This window comes from Paramormyrops kingsleyae, chromosome 17, assembly GCF_048594095.1.
Source record: "Paramormyrops kingsleyae isolate MSU_618 chromosome 17, PKINGS_0.4, whole genome shotgun sequence".
Lineage (NCBI taxonomy): Eukaryota > Metazoa > Chordata > Actinopteri > Osteoglossiformes > Mormyridae > Paramormyrops > Paramormyrops kingsleyae.
In genome coordinates, this window is record NC_132813.1 from 8,149,822 (window position 1) to 8,174,338 (window position 24,517).

A 24,517-nucleotide genomic window follows, 5' to 3' on the forward strand; every position below is an offset into this window, starting at 1 on the left:
AACAGTGCCTTTGCTTCTAATTAGAAGCTGTTGAGTATCCTTACGGCTTTCGGGTCGAAACTTTATTAATCTTGTAGTTAAGAGTGATTAAAATCAGAACTTCAGATGAGACAACTGCTCTCTAGATCTACCTGCCATCCGGTGTGTGAACTACAATTTAAGTGTCGCTTACATTAGTCGTCATCGGAAAAAAAAAACACATTAATTGTGGTACCCACTTTCGCCACACTGACGAAATAGTTTTAATAGTATTAAACTGGAAGAAATTGTGCTATTCACTTTGAGGAATGAATGGCGGGCCCTATTATTTATTTTAATTATATGTACTGTTTTAAATTAAGAAATTATTTTTAGTTCTCGGATATAACGTGAAAGTCCATATTCCGAACGATTCCCTACTGGCACCCATGTGGAGCCGTTTGACATACACTTGCTAGTGTCAGGGTTGTCTCCTTCAGTTTTACCTTCAGTGCTGCAGTTTGATAACGGCAGGAAAACGAGAAAAAAATTAGTGTGTTCGCTAGCCTTAAGAACTGCATTTTGTTTATTAGTCGAGGGCGGTGTACGGCAGTAACTGGCTGGAAAAGGACTAAATAAAAGACTGTATTGCATGTGTGTCTGGGTGCAATGTTCGCCTGTAACCTACTGTTTAGCGTCGCACGGCATACGCGGATAAGGCAGATATACAAAAATGTTGCTACTTGGTCTCCAGTGGGAACTGCATTTAATGCAAGACAACAGAGAAGATTTGACTTGTTTGAGAAGAACGTGGTGAGTTTATCTTAAAAAGCGTATATTAGAGTGAGCGTACGTCTTAATTTTCCCGAACGTGTCATCTTTTGGGGGACTTTAATGTTGACATTTGCTTCCTACAGCCGAGACACGATTCCTTTGTCTATATTTGATTGTTTATCTGGCATGAGATTTGCACGTATGTACATCGGGTATTTAATCTCTGTTTTGCATTTCGCCAAAGGGCTTGTTTGGCGTTCCGGAGCTGAGTTCTCCAGAAGGCTTTGAAGTTGCCCAGGAAAAAGCTTTGAAGGAAACTGAGCAGCTGGTAGAACGAGCATGCAGCAGCCCGACTGGAGCAGAGACCGTGGCAGCCTTTGACCAGCTATCGGACAGCTTGTGCAAAGTCGCTGATCTGGTATTTTATTATTTTTAAAAAATTCAGTTTCTGTTAATAGTTTAACAAGTTCAAACAGCTGATCATTTTAAACTTCCTGGAGTAATTCGGCACAAGTACCTCAATCCGTGGTATATCTATGTCTATAACTGAGAAATAATCATGAATATATGTTTACTCAATGTGCAACTTCTTGCCAAAGTTGTACTGATGTGGAAATAGCCAGAACTTTTCCTGACATTGAAAACATATTAGAAATGAACCACAAAAGCCCTTCATCTTGATTTAGCTGTAATCCCTAAATAAGGACAGCACAACTCCCAATTTCCTGTGTGAGAATCTCACTTCCTTCAAGAACTGGTTCTTCACAGGTCTTGAAATGCAAACAACTTTTGCTTCCGTGTTGTTCAAGTAAAACACCCACAAATTTTAAGCATAATTATCCTTACCTTTGAGGCAGAAAATCAAATATGTCAGTGTTCCATTTCATGACCCAACTCTCCCCTGCATAGCTTATCATGCTTTTTCGTTCTTATTAGCCAAGAGCCTGTTCTCTGTCTTTGCAGGCTGATTTTGTTAAGGTGGCTCATCCAGACCCTGCGTTCCGGGATGCGGCGGAGAAGGCATGTTTGAAGATTGGCACAACCGTAGAGAAGTATGTATTTTTTCTTGGACAGTGTCACCGTTGACAGGAATAGGCTCTCAACACTGATTTTATGTATCTTGTTTTGTCCGACAGGTTGAACACTAATGTTGAATTATGTAAGAGTCTAAAGGATCTGCTGGACAACAAAGATATTCTAGCGACTTTGGATCCAGAAACAAGGTGTTCCTGATTTCTTTTCAATCACATTTACTCCTTGTTAGTCTTTTTCTGCTCTAGCGCAAGCAGCTTTAGTGTCTTTGGGCCGCTGTTACTGAATTATGACAGAGTAAAGTATACAGCCACAAGCAAACAGTGTTGGGGATTTCAGGTCCAGGAACTACAAATCCAGACCAGGATTTAGTTTTTTCCAACTAGTTTAGCATAAAGAGTCACAGAGAACTCACCTGGTTGGCAGAAACAAAATCTTGGTCTGTAATCTCATTAACCCAAAACCTTACTTTCAGGAAGGTTGCAGAGCTCTTCATGTTCGATTTTGAAATAAGCGGAATTCACCTGGATGAGAAAAAGGTGAGTTGAACAGAACTACTGATAATCTACTTAGTTTTAGCTTGTTTGAGTTTTTCCTACTTACTAATGGAAATTGCTGCAAACAGCTCCTGAGAGGATTGCTGATGTTTTAGCTTTGCTGGGTACATTTGGCCCTAATTTGGGTATTCGTGTGATCACATATATAATATGTTTGGTTTTTTTTTGTGTTGCAACATATAGTAACTTTGCATTTGCTATATCACTGTTCACTCAGGTATCTATGAGACGTAACTAGAAATCAAATAAAGCCATCATCTTCCCATCTGTCTTCTATAATCTGTTGTTTCCTGAGTTCTGTAATAGGGCTGCAGTGATTACAGGAAACGGGGAGTTTGGCCACAGCCGGGACTAGAGGCACACACACACACTTCATGCACTCCTATCATTGTGGGGACTCTGCATTCATTTTTATGGACATGATCCTAATCCTAATTATGGCAACCTTAACCCCTACCCAGCCCTATCCTGAATCATAAATAATTAAACAAAATCCAAGACTTCTGGTTATTTTAGTTTTCTGATAGCATTTTGATTTGTGAAATTTGAGGTTTGTTTTGTGGGAACCTGAAAAATATCCCCACAAGCTAAAAAGTCACAGGTTTTTACCACATTGTGGGGACATTTGGTCTCCACAATGTGGTAAATACAAACCCCCACACACACACAAATACACACCAAAAGCAACTTAGAATGATCATTTCCTTAATTCCTCTTGGGTTTGAAATGTAGGTGGGAAACTCATGCAATCATGGGAAAAACACTGAACTGGATTCGGTCTCCCAAACATGGGAATACAGTGTGACAGCCTCCGTGCCTCCTCATTTATGACGTAGAAATTAAATCAGTGAGCAGATCTGTTTGACCACATTTGACATTGGTATAACTGTTGTCATGACACTTCATCGTGTATGAATGGTGACTGAGAGTGACTCTTGGTTCTCCTCTGTCCACCCTATAGAGGAAAAAGGCCGTCAACCTGCATGTTAAGCTGCTGGACCTGAACCATGAATTTCTAATGGGCTCCCATCTCCCGAACAAGATAGAGAAGCGGGCCCTTCCGGAACACATCCGAAACCAGTTTTCATTCGAAGGCAATTACATTCAGATCGGGGGCTTGCATGCCGAGTCGCCCGATGACCTGGTGCGTACATGGTTCCGACCAAGCTGGTGTAGTATATATACCGCAGATATAGTGATGACTGGTGTTTGTATAGTATAATGTATAATGTAAATGATGTTTGCTCTTGCTTTTTTTTTTTAACTGTGGCGGTTCCCACGTTAATTTAATCATTTGTTCTTCAATGAAAACTATCTTTAAAATGACGCACGTATTCAGATATGCATATCACCTGCTGGAATTATTTGTCAAGAGTCATAGGTAGCGATGTAGTGAAAATGACGATTTTTCAGTTGTTTTTTTGTTTTTACTTTTTGCCATTAGGTTCGGGAAGCTGCTTATAAGATATTCCTGTACCCCAACACCAAGCTGTTGCATTGTCTTGAAGAGCTGCTGGCTCTTAGGGATGAACTTGCCCAGCTGGTGGGCTACGAGTCATTTGCACACCGGGCATTAAAAGGAACAATTGCAAAAACCCCAGGTGAAAAAACGAACCATGTCTCTCTTTGCCCTGTATTTAAATACTTGTTCTTGGTTGTTGATTCGTATGATGGGCGTCTCATGGAAGTGGTGAAGGAACGTTGTAAACAAAATAATTATAAGCAGTACAGAAATACTGCTATACTCGTCTTTACTGTCATTTGAGCTCTGAAATACTGCTTATAATTAAATGAAATACTGAAATACTTATTTTGGACAATTACCCCTCGTCTTTTTTTTTTTTGTACTCATTGATGAATTTCTGAATTCCTAATAGTGAAAACAAATCAGATTTTCCATGTTGACCAATATCCTTTTTTCTTTTCTTTTTTTACAGAGACCGTGATGAAATTCCTCGAGCTGTTGACAGACAGGCTGTCTGATAGGTACTGGATTCAGGTTTATTTTCACAAATCCCCCAGCTATTTAGAGTGTCTGAGTGACCCCAGTCTTTTTTTGAAATCACCAAAGCCTTCTGGCCCCTTGGCACCAATATGCTGGTTTATTAGGTTGTAGGATGCTCATCTGTCCACAAGATGGCATGTGAAACCCAAGCTACACTGATACAAACGTCAGATTAAGTGTAACTCGAGGATGGTTATCGCCGCAGTTGCAAAATACTAAATTTATTACCCTTTTTATTTGAAGTATTAGGGAAAATATGGAAATTTGAGAAGTTAAGTTTTATTTGTACTGTGCAGAACAGCAAAGGACTTTGAAATGATGAGAGATATGAAGATGAGGTTGAACCCGAGGAGCAGCGTAAGTATTGTAAATGTCCCTTATCTTCATGTGATTTAACATGCCCACAACATTTGGACCAATAGACCATGATCCATTCCAGTTGCTGTTAATCACTGTCAGGCCCATTTTCTCTGCTTTTTACAGTGGTAGTTCACCTTTCATTGATGCTATTTTCCAACAGTATTTCATAGTGTTATTCGAATATGGTTGGGAATAGTTTTCATTGTTTCCAAATATTTGTGTCTTTAATTTGTGTGCTGTTACCTCTTGGAAAATAATTGTAAACCACTGTGAAGCCCTTTGTGGTAAATTAGAAGGATTTACTATGCAAAACTAGATTTGGTTCAGTGATAATGAGACACTTATTAGGCATTTGGGTTTCCCCGATATGTAAAGCCTCACGTGGATAATTGCCATAATTGTGGTCACTGTTTTGGTCCTGCCCAGGAGTTGATGCCATGGGACCACCCCTACCTTAGTGGTGTGTTGCGAGCTGAGAGGTTAGTGCAACTTTCCATTGTAAATTTAGTTGTTATTTATGTATTCATGTGAGATGCTGCATAAAATGATTTCCATTGTTTCCTGTTTGAAACTGCAGGAGAATTATTGGTATTATTTTTTTGCAGTTAAACTGCATTGTGTTGGTTGTTTCTATTAGTAATGCTGAAAAGTGAAATTAGAATGTAAGTAACTGTAAGATGTCGATGTTTCACTCTTTCCACCTTCTATCATGAGGCGCACGAGTTCTACGCTCTTATGTGAGGCATAGAATTGATTGGAATAGAAACTCGCAATACAAAATAGATGTAACAGACTTCCGTGCAGTGAAATCTGCCACTTAGTTGAATGAGTTGAAAGTACAGATATAAAGCATACCATCTCTGAGCGTACATGCAAGCTGAGGGGTACACGTGCCGAGGGGGGGGGGGGGCAAGATGGGGAAGATGGTATTCAGGCTCACAGCTCGTGGGGTCGGGTCTCAATCTACAGTCCTGCGAAAGAGCCATATTTATAAAGACGGCAAAGCCCGTTTAAAACGGCTTCTTTTGAAATCAAGAAGAAGCATCTGTCAGATATGGGTTCATCAATAACATATAATTCAGCTGAATCTGTAATATTTCAGCAGTACTTCATTTAGGCTGCATGCAAAAGTATACAGATGCTTCAAAAAAACTTCCACTATCTTCTGGCCAAAAGCACATGCATCCTGCAGTTTTATTACTAAGCAGCATTGTGGTTCTGACTTATAATGTCATTACTTGAAACATCGTAACACGGTCTGCAGTGAAGTGTAGCCATGTTAGGTGATTATCTAAAAATGCAGGCAGCGCAATTAGTGCTCGAGCTTTGGCCCCGCAGATGGATTAAATTAGCGGGGCTGCGGAAAACGTTCCGCGGAGCAGCGTGTCGAGTAGCTAGTGCTGCAGCAGACCGAAAGCATGGGGATTTTATTTATAATTATCGCCTGCTCTCGCGGGAAAAGCAAGCCATCTGCTGCAGTGCTGAACTTGCTGTTAGCAAGAATTAAGGGATTAACAATACTTTATATGGGTTACTTTATTAAGGGAGTGTTGAATGATTTTTTTTTTTTTAATTTGTGCTTCCTAGGAGGTGGAGAGAAAACTAAGTGTATTTCCCGTCACTTGTTCCAATTGCAGTAATTTGTTCTGTTTTGCATTAACTCAATTTAAATGTGACTATTTGATTATATTTCTTTTAGAGTCACCTACAGTAGGTACTCAATGCATTTATTTCAAGCGCTACTATAGTGCAAAATATGAATTGGCCATAATTGTAAGCTAAGCAATATTTGGGAGTAATCCTCCTGTCTCTGTAACATAGTACAGGCTGCATTTTTATGCATTTGTGCTGTTACATTTCAAATCTCCCTTTTTTCTAAGTGCAAACTTGAGAAATGTAATGGTACAGAATTAAGAGCCATGAGACTGTCCTGTGACACTGATTTTTCTAAATTCTTTTGGACTTGAAAAAAGTTTACCTTTTTTCCTGTTTTGCGTCATATGTTTGTCATGAATATCTATCGGTAAGTGTGGTTTGTCCTTACCTGGTGAGACTGGCGCCCCATTTCTAATTCCCTATTTGGCACCTTAAATCTGTATCTCGACCCTAATTACTTATCTGAAACGCATGCTGTCATGAAAAGGGTTCCACGCTGACGTAGATTGAAATGTCAGGACGAGTGTGCCTTTATTGTTTTGGCCTCTACGGGACTTATGGACAGTGTATTTTCTCGATTGGTAAAGGCTCCAGGAGGGGGGGGTGATCGGCATGGCCGTGCTGGGTCGCTGTGGTTTCTGTCACTGACGCGGTATCTCACAGCCGGACCCAGGCAGGCTGCAAAGGCACAGTTGGTACCAGCTGGCGAAAACAATACGTGCTAAATCTCAAAAAAGACTGTTGCATAGCATCTGAAGTATGTCCAGAGTGGCAAGATATTTGACGAATTGTGGTCACTGAATGAGGGCCAAGCTGTTGTCACTGACAGGTGTTTTGGGTTTTTTTTTATATAACCTTTGGGGTTGTATTGTATGTACAGCAAAAACAGATGATGGATAAATTTTATTTATCCATTTCATAAATTTCATCCGCTGTCTCTGCGACCTGTGATCTGTGTTGAAGGTTGGATGTCAGAGCATTAGTCTCTGTGTTTTGGATCTGCTGGGAGCAGGACGTAATGGGCATTTAAGGTTTGGCAGACAAACTGAGCGTGAGAGAAAGCGTACACTGAGAACAGAGCCCCGCTGCGGGGGTCCGTGCAGACTGGTATTTGGCCCCTGGTGATTTCAGCCTGCAGCTGTGTTTCCGGGGAATTAAATGCATCGCGTTGAGATTCGTTCCGTCTCTGATGGAATGTCCAGGCCCTCTCTACTTTGCTGGCGTGTTTTGCTTTAAACTTTAAGCATGAAACCAAATGGCTCTCATGTTTTAAAGGTGGAGTTTAGTATGGTGCCACATTGCGTTGTGATTTTCTAAGTTGCAGTAACTTAGTCTGATAAGTGCTAGATATTATTCAGTAAAAATTTCAGGCTTATTTTATGCTTTGCTGATGAAATGCTACAGCCCCTGAAACACCAAGTCTTTACTTTTATTTTAGTCATTAGAGGAACTAACTCGAACCCTTGCGGATGGAAAAATCTCCTCCCCCCTTATATTTTCCAGGGTATCTGTGCTTATCCTAATTATTTCTGGAGAAAGGGACTAAAATTTAGAAAACCATTCCTGGGTTCGATTGCAGTAAGCAAATGTGCAGACTGTATTGCGGTGCCGGATCTCTGCGCCAGGGGAAAGGAGGCTCTTCGTGGACGGAGACGACCACGCCAGCCATATTTCTTACGGCCGAGGAACACTTTGGCGCATGGCGCCCAGCAGAGAATGATAATCCGAGTCGAAAAATGTTCCATTCTGGGTGCGTTTTCAATAGGAGGATTCCTTCTGCTATTCGTTATTACTTCCAGAATGCACTTCTGTGTGTTGGGAGTATGTAAACGTCGTCAAAGACGTTAAAAAGCCTTTGAACTTGAAAAGTAATTTTTTTTGTCAGACTTTTACTGATTATCTCTCAAGCTGGGTCTGATTCTGAACACCACTGACCGGTGTGTCTGTCTTCTGAAGTGCTAAATATGTTTTCCGAGAAACGTGTAAATGTGTCGCACACCAAGGCTAAAAATGACAGAATTTGGCTTAATTGTGGTGTCTTAAATGTTAAAGAGGCAAGTGTAACAGCTCAGCATTTACAGGTTTCTGTTCGTGCCCCTCTCACCATAACGGTAAACGGATCAGTCTGGCTCTGCAAAAAATGGGGGGGGGGGGGGGACATCTTAATCTCTTGAATTTGTTGGAGATGGGAGCACTGTGGGATGGCCGTGGTTCTGGCAGCTGATCAAAGGTCTGAGTTGCCCCCCCCCCCCCATTTTTCCCAGAATCCTCCTCTGCGGCCAAGCGTCTTGAGGCAGATGCGAGCCGCGTACCGACCTGGAACGTCCTGAGGAGTACCCCTGTACTCAGTTAGGGTGTAAGGAGTGCTTTTGAATGTCACACTCATGAGTTTTCCTGCAGCGCCGATTGATTTAAATAAAGGCAGCAAAAGTTTATTAAATGCAGTTGTGTTTGTACAGTTTAAGGAACATGACCATTAGTCCTATTATTATCGGACTCGTTATAATGTGATCTCAAATGACCCCATAATATTGCCCTTAGTGCTTAAGAAAAATCATCAGTCAGATGGCTGTTTCTGCATAGAACATCAGCAGATGTGAAGGATAATCACTGGCTGTTTCCTTCCATTTGTTAATTGATTTCTTTAGAGGCAGGGGGGGGGGGCGCAGTGGCCACATTGGGAGGCCTGCACTGGCCTCTTCTCCTTGTTATTGACATTATTAATGAGCTATTTTTCCTCCCCAGCGCCCCCCAGGGGCCAATAAGTGGGGGAGCCAGAGATGCTGGATGCCATATTTAACATCTTTATTGAGAAGCCAGAGCTCTGCTGGGCTCTGGGGCCGTTTCCACCGCGGGGTTTGGCAGCACCTCTGTCTGCGTCCCAACACGGAAGCGGTGAAAATGCCCCCACATTATTATTTTCTCCTCTGCCCCCCTTTGCTCAGTATTTCCAGTATTTTTCCATCTCCGTACATCATCGTGGGTCGCTGTTGTTACCGAAACCAAGCTGAACAGTGCTGGACCGTTAACATTGTGTGTTTAACGTTACTGTCATTAACAGCTAGACAGATGGAATATCTTATTTCAAGAGGCTCCAGGTTATATTATTTTTAGTTTTCTTTTGTATTTTGCCACAGGAAGTACGATCTGACTGACGGATCCTCTCCCTGGATGCTTTGGTGGCTTGGCATAGAGCTGACGGAGGGGGAGGGAGACCGGTAGTTTTCATTAAATTATGTGGGGTTCGCTTCCAAAAATATGTTGGCAGAGCGTCTCTGTTTTGGGAAGGGTTTGTGGGAAGCATTTGGTTGAAAGTTTTTTTTTCTTTTTAAATGATACAGTGTACAATTTTTGGTTTGGTCAGTTACGTTGTTACATTCCCTAAGAAGTGCATTTCTTAAACAGCTTCTTCCACCGTCTCTTCACTACCATCTCGTCGTCTGTCTTCCCCCCCCATACCTTTATTCGAGAAGGTTTCGGGTTTTAATTGAGATGAGCCGATAGTTGGCTCAGCCTGGTTCAAAAGGTGCGACCTGTGACCCCGAGTGGAGGGTAATTGTGCATGTTCACGCGAGCGTCAGAAGCCTTTCGGTTACATCGATAAATCCTTCTTTTCAAACTTTTCCAGCTGTTTTTAAACCGCCAAGGGTCTCAATGTCAGTCACGAATGACTTTTTGAGGTTGGCCAGACTCTGATTCTCAGTATAAACTTTCAGTGCCAGTATTTTTAAAATGATTTTATCCCCTGCCTGAAAACACAACAGGATGGCCCACTGGCTGAATGGGCAATATCAGAGCTTGTCCTATTCAGGGTCACAGGGGGTCTCAACTTATGCCAGTTTCCCACACCGTGGATGTTTATGATTATTACTTAATAATAATCTAATGCTTGTAATACATTATGTCTTGTTTATTATGTCTTCTCTATTAAATCTATGTCCATTCCACCCACCCCCCCACAGTTTGTGACTAGGCATCTGTGCATTTCATTGCACATTTTATTCCATGTAATTGTGTTTGTGAGAAATAGAACTTTGAATAAAATCACATTAGTGCTTCACAGAAATATACAACAGCGTTGAGCTAATCCCGACTGGCCTGTAGCCCACTGCCATGAAACTGAGTGTGAGAGGTGTTACTTAAATGACAGGCCTGTAGCCCACTGCCATGAAACTGAGTGTGAGAGGTGTTACTTAAATGACAGGCCTGTAGCCCACTGCCATGAAACTGAGTGTGAGAGGTGTTACTTAAATGACAGGCCTGTAGCCCACTGCCATGAAACTGAGTGTGAGAGGTGTTACTTAAATGACAGGCCTGTAGCCCACTGCCATGAAACTGAGTGTGAGAGGTGTTACTTAAATGACAGGCCTGTAGCCCACTGCCATGAAACTGAGTGTGAGAGGTGTTACTTAAATGACTATAAATGTGCTGCATTGTCTGTCTGGCTCTCCTCCTGCACCCCCAACCCCCCCCCCCCCCCACACACACACACACACACCGCCCCACTGCAGGTATAACATAGAGCCCAGCCTGTACAGCCCCTACTTCTCCCTGGGGGCCTGCATGGAAGGGCTCAACGCCCTTTTCAGCCAGCTGCTGGGGGTCTCCTTGCAGGCTGAGCAGCCCCAACCCGGGGAGGTGTGGAGTGAGGATGTCCGCAAGCTGGTGAGAGGCCTCACCAACACATGAGAGAAACGCTCATTTCAGGGGCAGGGGGAGCGTTTAAGCAAACTCGGTGTTAGAGCATGTGGCGGGTGGAAACTCCCGTCGTAAAGTATCACATCGAGAGTTAAAGGATGTAACTGAGATTGCTTGTAGTAATTACTTGTTACTCGGTGCTTTATAGCAGCCCTGAGCAATGGCAGTGGTTTAAACAGTTAGTAAACTCACTGTAATATGATATATCCTATTGAACAGTTGGTCTTTGGTCTGCTGTTAACTTTAAAAGGATTTTTTTTAAGATGGCACTGCCTCATTGTTGCCAGCAATATATGATAATGGTTAATTCAGTTTCATGAAATTACTTGAAATGTTCTTCCTCAGGCAGTGGTTCATGAGACGGAGGGGCATCTGGGATACATTTACTGCGATTTCTTCCACAGGCCGGATAAACCCCATCAGGTTCGTTCCTTTGTCAGTAATTAATCTGCACGCCATGCAAATATCATGCTGGGTATGTTTCTGCTTTTCATGAAGATGGGCAGTTGTAGCGTAAGCTGGTGATTTTTAATTTTGTAACCATACGCTGTGGGTTATCTAGGCAATTTGGATCAAGAACGCTTCATGAAAATGTCTTCATCACATTACATCGCACTTCTTTCGAGACTTTTGAGGCCACAGTGGTATGTAGGGGACATGACATTGATCAAAGACTTTCTGTAACGAGGCTCCGTCCCCATGACTAGGATTGCCACTTTACCATCCGAGGCGGGCGCTTGTTGGAGAACGGAGAGTACCAGCTGCCGGTGGTGGTTCTCATGCTGAACCTGCCACAGCCCAGCAAGAACACGCCCACCCTGCTGAGCCCGGGCATGATGGAGAACCTCTTCCATGAGATGGGCCATGCCATGCATTCCATGTTGGGAAGGACACGCTACCAGCACGTCACAGGTGAAGCCTAACCTCCAACGTTGGTGTAGGTTGTTGGTTCCAGTCCTGCTCTGTAAAAGTGCCTTCTGCAAAATCCCAGAGGGCATTCTGGTGGTTTTTTTAAAAATAAAAAATTAGCCGCTAAACTGTATCCAAGCGGTTGTACTTGAGTTAGGGTTTGAGATCCGGTTTCTGGTTTCCAAACTTGTTCTTCCAGGGTCAGCCTGATGCACGTCGCATTTGAGATCATGCCGTAGGAAGCTCTTCTAACAGATAGAAACTGCCGTACCAGTGCAGTGCCTGGAAAGGAGGGCTTGCTCTGGGTGTTTTTTTTTTGTTGTTTTTAAATGACAGATTTGTTAGTTACTGTGAATCACAGCTGACACGTCTGATTACATTTCAACAGGCATTTCATAGCCGGGAGATAAAATATGAGTTTGTCAAGGGTTGCAATGAGATGGGAAAAAAAGATATATAAATGCTGACATCACTTGTTATGGTATAGTGGCGTGACGAAGAAAAATCTGTAAAACTTTACTTAAAGCTGTCATCTACAATGCATTCTACCTTTGTAATGCAGTACAAAACATCCTTTATGCTTGCACCAACCATTATAATGCATTATGAAGGCACCTATAGTGCACTATAGATGAGAGGTTCATTGGAGCTTATGAAGTATTATGGTTAACACTATAATACCTTATGACTGTCAATAGAAGATGCTGTAATGCTTTATTAATTCTTATACTGCCCATTATAATGCATTATGAAGGTATCTATAGTGCATGATAAATGCGAGCTTCATGAGGCCTTCATAATGAATAAATAACATGACTATATTATGTTATGCGTTTTATTAATGTTTATAGCCATATTTATAATGCTTTATGAATGCATTATAATATGTTATGAATGTCTTCATAGATTCATATAGACATGACATTCATAGAAAGTGTAATCTTTTGAATACTTGGTTAGAGAGGACCTGGTGTAAATTGTCTTTAGTTAATGGTGATTTATGCTTTTTTTGTTTTTTTTTTTTTTACCTGGTAGACCAGAGATGAGACTCAAGGAACAGCTATTTCACGCCTTTAAAGCAGGTAGCAATGGAGAGCTTTGCATCTAAACACTCCCTCCATCTTCCAGGGACTCGATGCTCCACAGACTTTGCAGAGGTGCCCTCCATTCTTATGGAGTTCTTCGCCAGCGATTACCGCGTGGTGAGCCAGTTCGCGCGCCACTATCAGACGGGGCAGGTACATCTTCGTCCGTTTTCTTTTTTGATGCCTTCTCTGTATCTTCTGGATCGTACTTAATGCCATTTAATTAAATTTGTGGGATGAACCAAATACTGAGCTTGGTAAGGATTTATAACTGGTTGATTGCTGTTTTAATACTCAGAATATAACATTCTGAAGAACAAAATAAACTAAATTGGATACAAACACTTCAAACACGTCCAGACAGCTAAATGATGTTTTTTTTTTTCTTTATGGTATTTAGACTTGGCCAAAACAGAAACCGCAAAAATAATTTTAAACATTTAACTTGTAAGCGATTATTGTCATTGTCTATGCAGCAGGACAAGTGGTGGAGGAATTTTTATTCCAAAATTACATTTTTTTAATTATATATTTTATGTATAACGTATTTTGAATATATTTTATTTGATATTTTCTATCCAAGGGCTTGAATCGATTCAACATCTACACATATTAATTATCTGCTATGATGAGAAGAATGTATATCTATTGTCACTGAGAGAAAAAATGTTTTCCCAGAAACAAGGAAAAAATGCTGAGGACTGGGTTTAAAAAATTACTCAAGATTGGATTTACATTTACATCTATACCATTTCCTGTAGACATAACACTTTAATAGTCAGGTGTCGTGTTTATGGTCTGCTGTGTCACTTACTGCAGTATTTGCTATATCTCACCTTGCTGTGTGTTTGCCGTAGTAGAACAGGCTTCCGGTGTGCCTCTCTCCCACAGAGAGTACTCTTCTTTTTTCCATAAGTTTGTGTAGTGTATGGTTTTGCTTCTCTGAGATGTGGCAGCAAGCTCAGCAGCCCGCAGCCCCATCAGGAAATTACTCAAGTGAAACACAATGAGCAGCCCGCAGCTAAATCGGTTCTAACACGTGACCGCAAGCAATCGGCTTTCAAGGCGCGTCCACCCTGGGCTTCCCAGTCAGATTTTTCCAGTTTGAATCTGATACATTTCATGTGCTGTCCTGTTTTTCCGTCCCTCCTCTTGCTGGGGACCCTGTAACATTTTGGGGGATCTTGTCACATTCTGGGTCATCACTGGGAGCAGTGATGGCATTTGTGAGCCTGTCATCATCTTCTTCCTCATACTGCTCCTCACTGTAAGGGTTGCAGTGGCAAACGAATCAGGCTACTCTTGCTCGTTCTGGGGTTTCCCCAGACATTTCCAAGCCGGCAAGGAAATATAATCCCCTCCCAGCATGTCCCGGGTCCCCCCAAGGGCCTCTGCTCAGTGGTTCGTGCCCAGAGCAGCTCACTTGGGAGCCGATCAGGTGGCATTCCCATCCGACGCCAAAACCACTGCAGCTGACGGCCTGCTCTCCAGTTCTCTGAACTCTGACCCTCGCAGAGTGATCCTGCCAACCCTGCAGTGAAACCTCACTTCAGCCACTTGTGCCCATGACCTTGTTTTATCAGCCCTCAGCCACCGCTCATGACCAAGTGTCAGGACAGGGACGTATATTGACTGGAACCGCAAGCCTCATTTGACGACCGCAGACCTGCCCGGTTCCCATAAACCTGCAGCTACCAGACTGATCCGCCCATCAATTTCCTGTTTCTCCTTAGCGTGTATTGTTTTTTTCCCCCAAACCCCAGTTGGAACAAAACCACGCCCGTGCCAGGACGGCATCATGAAGGTGCCACGCCTCTTCACATGATGCATACCTTCGGGGGTTTAAACTCGTGATACTCGAACCACAGAGTGGACGTTAGACAGTACAGTACTCACAGAATAGCTCTTATTCATGACTCAGTCACCGAATACGGCCGCATTTATGCAATAAAATAGTTAGGAAATAAATGTTAACCCTCAACTCTGAATGTATTTTTTTCTGAACCCAATGTATCATCTGGAGAGGGGTGTTACTCCGATGACCCCGCATCGGCGTGTGAGCAGGGTCACGAGGTGCGTAACCACCTAGACTAAGGGCACACTCTCACCATACCTGATAGGAGGCAGTTATCTCTTATGAAGGACAGAAGTGCAGATCGTTATTCCCTCTGCGTCAAGTGTGGGCTGGAGATCATGGTCAGGTGGAAGCAGGAGCACCACCTTCGCTATCACACCCCCTCTGCGCCCCCCCTCTGCGCCCCCCCCCCCCCCCCAAATCTGGACACCCTTCCAGCTATGGCTGTGCCTTGATATCCTGCCCATCATGAAAATCACGTACAAGAATGGTGACAAGACACACCCTTGCTGAAGGCCAACACATACTCCAAACGACTTCAGCTTCGTGCCAAGTATGCAGACACTCTCGCTGCATTTATACGGGTACGGAAAAGCACACCCTAATGCCCCTGTTAACTCTATCTCCCCCTTTATGTGCCAAGGCACTCGACTGTATGCCTTCTCCAAGTCCATGTAGACTGTTGGCATATTCCCATGAACCCTCTCACCAGTGTACGAGGGAGTCGAGCTGGTGCACTATTCCAGAGCCAGGCCAGAATACTCATCGGTCCTCTTCTTTCCTTGGTTCAGCCATCAGGTGGAACCTCTTCTCTGGAAGGCTTTCCATGGGAGGCTGAGAAGTGTGATTCCTCTATGGCTGGGATCACCACCATTTCTCGGCAATCCAGAAGCCCATTTTGATGCAACCCCCAAAGAGGCCTCTTAGACATGTCACCCCAACAGCATCTTTTGGGCTCACTTTCAAGGTCAAAGTCTGGGGTCAATTGTAGTGCCAGTAGGGTGGCAAGCATGAGCGAGAGGGACCTCGGCAGATCTGGGCCTGTCCGAGAAAAGTGAATGTTTTAGTTGAAAAGATCGCAAGGACTCCTGGGCATATTCTGATTCACACCCATATTTTGCCGGCTGACAACAAAATTTGTGTGTGTTTTTCCTTTCAGCCTCTGCCAGAAAACATGGTGGCTCGTCTTTCTGAGTCGAAGAAGGTGTGTGGAGCTGCTGATATTCAGCTTCAGGTAACGGTGTGGTCGCAGGGTGGGTCGGCCGCCTCGCAATTCTACGTGCGATGGCGTGCAGCAACAGCGGCGAAAACTGCATTTAATTACGGAACATAAAATTACTGCAGCTCAGGTACTATGCAAATGACATAATATTTTAGTTTACAATTCTGTGTGTGTCAGTAGTTTACACTTATAAATACACACCCTAATTCATATTTTCATGGGTTTCTATTGCAAAAATATAATCAACAGTGTCTGTAATGGCTGAAAGACCATTTAGCTGTTACTGGAGGATGGATACATTTCAGTCACTCTTAAGAAAGTTCGACAAATTTGACCCTTTAGTCTCTATACTTACTACTGTGATGAAATAAGCTTGTCTGTAATGCTATAGTATTTAAATTGGGTTTAGTGAGACATTTTTATGAACTGCGAAAATAACTTTTGATTTTCCTAACGTTTATTTTTTATTACCGTGGCAGGTTTTCTACGCTGCCCTAGACCAGATTTACCACGGCAAGCCCCAAAACCGGTCGACGACGGCCATTTTGAAGGAGACCCAGGAAAGGTTCTATGGTCTGCCGTACGTTCCTCACACGGTGGGTACCAGGGTATCGCCAAGGCTGTCGGCACACTCCTGGGGGGGGGGGGGGTGATGCTGGAGCATTCTGACCCCGTTGGCATTAGATGGGGGTGGGAACCGACTGGGTCAGTTTGACAGACGGAGGAAACCCAAGAATACCTGCATAGGGGTGATGCAAAGTTTATTGTCTACGGCAGCTGCACTTTCCTGATTTTCTTACTTAATATTTTCCCAACATGTCCTTTTAATAATGAATGACTGGCAGTCTGTACCCACATTATTCCCAGCTCTGTGCTGGTGTGTAGCTCAGTGGAGTAATGGTCTGTCCCCAGTCTGTAGAGCAGTGTTTCCCAGTGCAGTCCTTAGGCACCCCCAGACAGTCCTTAGTTTTGCTCCCTCCCAGCTTCCAGCAAACACATAAGCAACCCTAAACACCGAATACCTGGTGCAGGTGTGTTGGAGGCTGAGAGGGAGCAAAAATGTGGACCGTCTGGGGGTCACCGAGGACTGGAGAGTAATTATTTAATCTTTGGGCTTTTGAGCGAAGCTGGAATTACATTATGCTGTGAAATGCATTAAAAGCCCAATTTATCTAATAACTCTTTGACTCTCTATCTATCCTTCATTAAAACGTATCCACTGCAGACTTGGTGTACCTAGGACAGGAGTACTCAAATGGTGAACCGACTGTTCTGCGTACTCCGCTTCCAGTTACTCCTGGTCCACAAAATGGACCTCAGGGCTCCTCCCGACGTCCCTTGGCTTTGTTTGGCTGGTGGAATTTGGACCTCGGGGAAAAATAATGAAGTACCCTTGTCCTAGGAAACACAGGGCATAGGGCAGGGGACACCCTGGATGGGATGCCAGTCCGTCACGGGGCACGAGGCAGGGGACGCCCTGGATGGGATGCCAGTCCATCAGGGGGCACGAGGCAGGGGACGCCCTTGATGGGATGCCAGTCCATCAGGGGGCACGAGGCAGGGGACGCCCTTGATGGGATGCCAGTCCATCACGGGGCACGAGGCAGGGGACGCCCTGGATGGGATGCCAGTCCATCACGGGGCACGAGGCAGGGGGCGCCCTTGATGGGATGCCAGTCCATCAGGGGGCACGAGGCAGGGGACGCCCTTGATGGGATGCCAGTCCATCAGGGGGCACGAGGCAGGGGACGCCCTGGATGGGATGCCAGTCCATCAGGGGGCACGAGGCATCAGGGGGCACGAGGCCCTGGATGGGATGCCCGTTTATAATACTGTTGGTCTTTGATCCTGTGTAATGACATTTAAGCATCCATGTACAAAGGGCCTCCTCCATAATACATGAATTATTTCAAATTTCAGTGATTTCTCACTTTAAGGGACACGCTACTAAAACCCATTTATTTGCTTGTAGCTGAGTCAGGTATGATGCAATTATGTAACAAGTTTAGAATAGAATAGAATAGAATAGAATAGAATAGAATAGAATAGAATAGAATAGCTTGAGGAGCGAAGAGCCGCCACGTCAGGATGCATCGCCGCATTTTGCCCTCTTCCGTTTTTTGCACTAAGGTTATTTTATTTCCACCATCCTGCACACAAAAGATTTCAGGAGGGAAGCTCTCCAACCGATAAGTGAACATCTGAATAGCTAATAGGTTACTGGGAGACTCAGGAGATACACTTCATGACGTCTGTATGTATTTGAGATAAGCACAATCGCCGGGTTGGAGATATGAGGTTCCGTGTCAATGTTTTCACTATCGGTTGCTGAGGAGGCAAGCCAGCCCAATCATCTTCTCTGGAAAGCCTCCCCCCCCTACCATTGAAACATTGGAGGCCATCTTTTAGCTGCAAAGCGAGGCAGAAAAAAAGCAGGGAGGTGGGCAAAGGTTATTAGAGCAGTATTGTAGGAAAGGGAATTCAGCCCAGTTATGTGGCGATGGTGTAATGGCAGAGGTACATAGATCAGGTCCAGAAAGTAAAGATCCAGACCAACGTTTTGTTTCAACCAACCAGTTGAGTATAAAGAGTCACAGTCACAGAGTACTCTGCTGGTTGGTTGAAACAAAATCTTGGCCTGGATCTTTACTTTCTGGATCTGAACTATCCACCACTGTGTAATGGTGGATCTCTGTATTTTTCCCCTTGTTACAAAGTTTCCCATTGGGTTTGAAGGTTCTCTCTTGAGAAGAGCAGACCGTCGCAGTAATGGTGAAAACGGTAGTTACTCTTATTCCTGACCTCGTGTTTTTGCTGACGTGTCAACGCCGTGATGGATGGACCTCGCTGAGCCGTTCGGGCAGCACTGAGTGCAGATTAAACGTACTAAGAGGCTTTTGAGAGCTCCGCATTTTTGTATGAAGCCTCTTACAATCTTAAGACCTTCCATATGTTCCCTGTGATTAAAAAAAAGAACACACTTAACAGGGTACAAAGAAAATACTAACCTATCATTTAATCATGAGGCCAAACCAGTACAGCAGCATGTGAATCTGAAAGGCCTTGAAGTGCTGCTGGAAACAAGGGGGGGGGGGTCAGGAGTTCAGATTATGAATTAATTTTCTGTTATTAATGTGTTGATGTTCCTTTTGCACCAAATTATAGCCAGCTGAACGTCTGAAGGCGTAGGGAGAAGCCCTGGCAGGCTTGAGAAATAAGGCATTAATCTTGCTGTGAGAGCGTACGCTGACAGTCTTCGTGTTGGGCTCCGCTGACTCTATTCAAGTTGTTGTCCTCTTTTCCTGACCATATTTCGAGGTCCTGACAGACGGCGGTGACAGTTCCCATGCTCGGCGATCTGTGTTGGCCTAAGGAGTTGCTTGGAGCAGAAGTTTGGCTCCTTTTCGTCCATTTCCCTCCCTTTGCTGACCTCTACCATCACCACCCCTCTTGTTACACTAAGCAGGCTTGCTGCAGGACGACGGGGATAGTAGCCTTTCTGGGCCGGTCTGGCTTTCATTGCAGTGTGAGGAATGCGTTATTGTGGAAGAATTCGAACTTCGGTGTAACCTGCAGGAACGTAGTGTACAGACCAACGTGAACCAAAATGTTTTTTTCAATCGTATTATAACCCATCTGCTTGATATCAGATCATTTGCTTTTTCGACGTGTATCGTAGCACTTCCTACCAGCTTTGTTTTGCCTGGGGGACAAAGCAAGATGATATTTAAGGGAAATAACAGTTTTCTAAAGAACTGATGCAGTTGTTGTTGTTGCTGCTGCTACTTTGCCTTCTTGATGCGCATACCCAGTGAGACTCTCGTACCTGCCCAGGTGGTACGGGAACACCCTGAGTACACAGGTCCCCAGTGCGCGGGAACCGAGGCAATCCTGCCTGCCGTAACACCGGCGCGGGCAAGTCGGGTCATGCCGGCGTTCGCACGCGTGCACACCCTCCCAGGTCGCCACCTGGAAGCCTGGGAATTGGAGTGCCGTTGCTGTTGGGTCTGTAATTTACTGGAGCTTTCTTGACTCTGGACGGTGGCCTTGTGTGTGTGTGTGTGTGTGTGTGTGTGTGTGTGAGTGTGAGTTCACTGGGTGTCTTTATCTTGTTTTTCTCTCTTGCTCACAGGCCTGGCAGCTGAGATTCAGCCATCTCGTCGGCTATGGGGCCAAATATTACTCATACCTCTTGTCTCGGGCTGTGGCCTCCATGGTGTGGAGACAGTGCTTCCTCAGGAACCCCCTAGACAGGTTAGAATCCCTTAATTGTAGTCTCAGCCTCTTTAATGCCCAATCTTAATGTGTCGTCTCAAATAGCATGAAAACAGGTAATTCACACTCTGGAAGCCCCCCCCCTCCCCCCACCACTGTGACCAAAAGGCATTTGAGAGGATAGTTTTACACACACACATTTAATCTCTATCAGTATCGCAGCTATTTTTGTTTTCATTAGTGTCTGTCATGCTTCTTTGGTATCCATCAGCTAATTGCAGAGATGGCAGCTGTGACGGGGTTAAAAACGGTCTGTGCTCGGGGTCCAGAGCAGTCTACCTTGCTCTGCACCAAACATCGCACACACACACACACACACACACACACACACACACACACACACACACACACACACACACCCCCGGCTCAGGTTTGATACCCAGCTCTGTCGGCTCTCCATTTTCTGGCAAGGGGGCACAACGGGAGAGACTTGGAGCTCGGCGCAGGCCTTGGGGCGAGCAGAGCTGCCGGAGACTTCAGGTGCCTGTAATCTCATCTGTCCTCCCTCCTTTCTCCTCCTCTCCTTCTGTCGCTCCCCCCAGGGAAATGGGAGAACGCTACCGCAGAGAGATGCTGGCACATGGTGGCGGGAAGGAGCCCATTCTCATGGTGCAAGGTAAACATTTCATAGCCCTCGCTGACATGGGGGGGCGCTCTTCCTACTGCCCACAGGAGGCCTGGATTTCGGTTATTGGGAGGGATGATTCAGGACTCCAAAGGCTTTGGTCTGAATGCGTACAGTTTAGTTCATTACCCGAGGTAAATTATATTAATTAATTACTTTTTCTGTAGTGTCGTTCAGCATCAGGCAGTCATGCTTGAATTCCAGAACTTTGTTTGTTTTTATTTATTTAAAAATTTATATGCAATTTATGAATCCTCTTTGACCTGTAATACAGAATGTCATTTTGCCTTGTGGCGAAATCACATTCGGTGATTCGAGCACAGGTGATGTAATTATTCGCACCTCTGTGCGTTGGCCAGCACGGAATTCCGCCCGCCGATCCCCGGCAGAGCCCGCGTGCCGCCTGCGCAGATGTGCTGTCGCGGCAGAGAACCCTTCTCGCCTTCCTTCCCTGCACGTCAGCCCCCTGATTTTATTACCGCCCATATTTGCATGTTGCTTTATAAGATTCGTCCAACGCTGCCGTTTCCCTGTTGCCAGAGATGCGTGCAGGAACATGAGGGCAGGAACATGAGGGCAGGAACATTAAACGAGGTTCAAAGAGGGGCGTGTCGGCGAGTGCCGAATTCTTCGTTGCCGGGTCAACGGGGTGCGCTGTATGCCTCTCCAATTAAGACTCCCCGAGGATCCCACCATCCTTCTGGATAAATCTTTTAACCCATAATCCATTAGGCTTCTTCCCCCGGAGGTCACACGCGGGAGGAGTCCAGTAGTCATGGCAACGGTGCGATCTAATATTTTAATCCCGAAGCTGCTCAGTTCTTCGTCACTGCTATTAATGGTGGTATTTTGATTTCACGTTTTGTGACGCTCGACGTCAGCGCAGATGTTTTTGGCGGCAACGAGAGAAGGTGCAAATCGAAATATTTAATGTCAGCTGTCAGTGGGGGCAGGTTGGAAAGTTCCAGTCTGTCAAGCACTGATGACAAGAGAACAAAACCGGTATTTTGTGGGCACGGGACGGGTGAGGGAGGGGCAGAAAGTGAATCTGATGACGTACAAGTATCTCTGTCATTCCCTCGGCTTCTCTGTTTATGATTTCGGAGTGATCTGAAACTGAATGGGTGGGCATGGGGGGGGGGGGGGGATGGGGGGGTTGCCACGTAACCCATGTGGCTCCGTGCCGACGCCTGCCTGTTTCAGAGGTCAGGTGGCACTGAAGTGCATTCTGGGTGGACTGGCGTTAAGCAAAGGGTGATAGATGGACCGCTGTGTAGAGTGAGGCCTTCTGTTCGCTGAGCTGGACCACAAAGAGGGGGCTTTCATGGCCCCCAGCCGTTCCCATAGCCCCTCGCTCAGGAAACAGACTGTGACAATGGAATACCAGGTACCCAGATTAAATCCCAAACCAGATCTTTGTCGCAGTCGTCTGGGCGCAGGCGACACAATAAAGTCCCTATGTGAGTCTTAAAGTCTTAGCTTGCTTTTGATAACCAGCCCTGGTAAGATTTTTTGCTACAGTTTTGCATAACCCTCGTTGCTGGATTTGGAAAGGCGTCCCAGTCCTCACCTCAGAGCCTCCTTAGTCTTCAGGCACACGATGTTATAAGGGACAGCGTCCTCCTCGGAAATCTGCATGGGTCATTAGCCGGGAGAGCCTGCCTGGGCGCCTGCAGATGTGTTCCTGTGTAGATGTGTTCCTGTGTAGATGTGTTCCTGTGTAGATGTGTTCCTGTGTAGATGTGTTCCTGTGTAGATGTGTTTCTGTGTAGATGTGTTCCTGTGTAGATGTGTTCCTGTGTAGATGTGTTTCTGTGTAGATGTGTTCCTCAGAGACACACACAAGCCTTCCCCCCCCCAAACCACTGCTTTGTCCTGTGTTTTTAATGGTAACTGAGGAGAAAAAAAGGTAACAGGAGAAAAAAAGTGAGTCTTCCAAAGCTTCAAAGACATAATTACAGAGGCAATAACAAAATAGTTTTTGCCTGCAGGTAGAGTGGAGGTAATTGCTGGCACTTCAGCATGTTTCAGATGGTTGTAAATGCAGGCAAAATGAAAAGTTCTGGATCGACCAGAAGGTTCTGCTCGACGGGGATGTAATTCAGTATGCGCCCTTCGCTTTCATTCAACCCGATATTTTGAATGAGTCGCAGAGCCTTGCTTTTTCCGTAGGTGTGGGTCTTAGAGGTGAGTTTTTCAGGAACAGTGAAGGAGTCGCTACACGTTTGCATTGCAGAAACGAAACATTAAAATATTAGTGCGTATATATCTTTTTTTTTTTTTTTTTTTTTTCTGTGCCGCACAGCTGCTACCCAGGGTTTCCCGAACAGGTCCTGACGTGACGTATGCTTCTCCAGGGCACCGTGAGGTGTGGTTAGGAGGGACACAGGGTGGGTCGACTCAAAGCGAGCAAATCTCTCGCAGTCCCGGACACGTAAGGCCTGAGGTGCGGCAGGCATATGGGGGGGTGGGGGGGGGGGGTAGGTCTATTTAACAAGGCTGAACTGTAGGCAAACTAGTCATCGTGAGCTTTGATGATGTTATGCAGAAGAATCGCCTTCCCCGGGGTCACAATTAACTCTGAGCTGTCGAGGTTTCAGATGGTTATCTGCTAAATTGTGTCTCCCACCACCCCTTCAAAAAATAAATATTTCTTATGACGTGGTTCAGCTTTCCGCCTCCCTTTGGGACTGCAGAAGATTTTTCTGTCGCTGCAGAGCAGATTTGGTATTGATTTCTGTGCCTATTTTTGATGCCAAATAACTTTTGCACTTCCTAAAACTAAAAATGTATAGTAAGATGTATAGTAAGGTTATGTAAGGACTAGGTTAAAGACAAGAATCTGGACATCATACTTGTACTCAAGAACGATTTCAGGGCTTTTCAGTGTTACTAGGTAGCACTGATACCTCACTTCTGGGGTTCGATTCCAGCCCCCACTGTGTGTTTGTGGATTTTACATGCCCCCCCCCCCCCCCACACTGCACAGGTGTCACGCATGTAGACGTACTGTAAGATGAGTCTGCATCTATGCTTTGCCTCTAATGTGCAAACGTGTGTGTGTGTGTGTGTGTGTGTGTGTGTGTGTGTGTGTGTGTGTGTGTGTGTGGTGCAGGTATACCTTACCTAAACTGTTTTATAAAAATCCTTGAGTGCGATGAAAAAACTAAAACTGCAAAAACTCTTGTATTTTGTTAGGTTACTTATGGCTATGGTTAGGGGTGGGAAGGGGTTAAGGTCGTCATAGTTAGCGTTAGCATTTTTCCCATAGAAATTAATGAGGGGTCCTCAAAAAGATATGCTTACACGACTGTGTGTGTGTGTGTGTGTTTATGTTTGTTTGTTTATGTTTGTTTGTTTATGTTTGTTTGTTTATGTCTGTGTCTGCACATGGATTGGCACCCATCCAGGTTGTTCCCCTGCTCTTTACCACCTGGGATTCGCTCCAGGGCCCCTGCACTGGATTCACTGTCAAAAGACGGATGAATGTTTCCCAACCACATGAG

General features: G+C 44.8%; 1 protein-coding gene across 2 annotated transcripts in view; it reads left to right on the top strand.

Annotated features, from left to right (window-relative positions):
• Positions 1-216: 216 nt before the first annotated feature.
• mipepa (mitochondrial intermediate peptidase a) overlaps positions 217-24,517 on the top strand; it is a 28,810-nt gene continuing 4,509 nt past the window's right edge. For both annotated transcript variants that reach the window (XR_011983368.1, XM_023813690.2), the window contains exons 1-18: positions 217-771; positions 977-1,150; positions 1,696-1,784; positions 1,869-1,955; positions 2,240-2,303; positions 3,283-3,465; positions 3,766-3,922; positions 4,259-4,307; positions 4,623-4,683; positions 5,113-5,165; positions 10,854-11,007; positions 11,386-11,463; positions 11,748-11,952; positions 13,078-13,187; positions 16,049-16,123; positions 16,591-16,707; positions 20,244-20,365; positions 20,929-21,002. Coding sequence is in view for 1 of the 2 variants with exons in the window: in XM_023813690.2 (XP_023669458.1) it covers positions 628-771; positions 977-1,150; positions 1,696-1,784; positions 1,869-1,955; positions 2,240-2,303; positions 3,283-3,465; positions 3,766-3,922; positions 4,259-4,307; positions 4,623-4,683; positions 5,113-5,165; positions 10,854-11,007; positions 11,386-11,463; positions 11,748-11,952; positions 13,078-13,187; positions 16,049-16,123; positions 16,591-16,707; positions 20,244-20,365; positions 20,929-21,002 (1,996 nt within the window). In the remaining variant the exon portion in view is untranslated. The remainder of the gene's footprint in view (positions 772-976; positions 1,151-1,695; positions 1,785-1,868; positions 1,956-2,239; positions 2,304-3,282; positions 3,466-3,765; positions 3,923-4,258; positions 4,308-4,622; positions 4,684-5,112; positions 5,166-10,853; positions 11,008-11,385; positions 11,464-11,747; positions 11,953-13,077; positions 13,188-16,048; positions 16,124-16,590; positions 16,708-20,243; positions 20,366-20,928; positions 21,003-24,517) is intronic.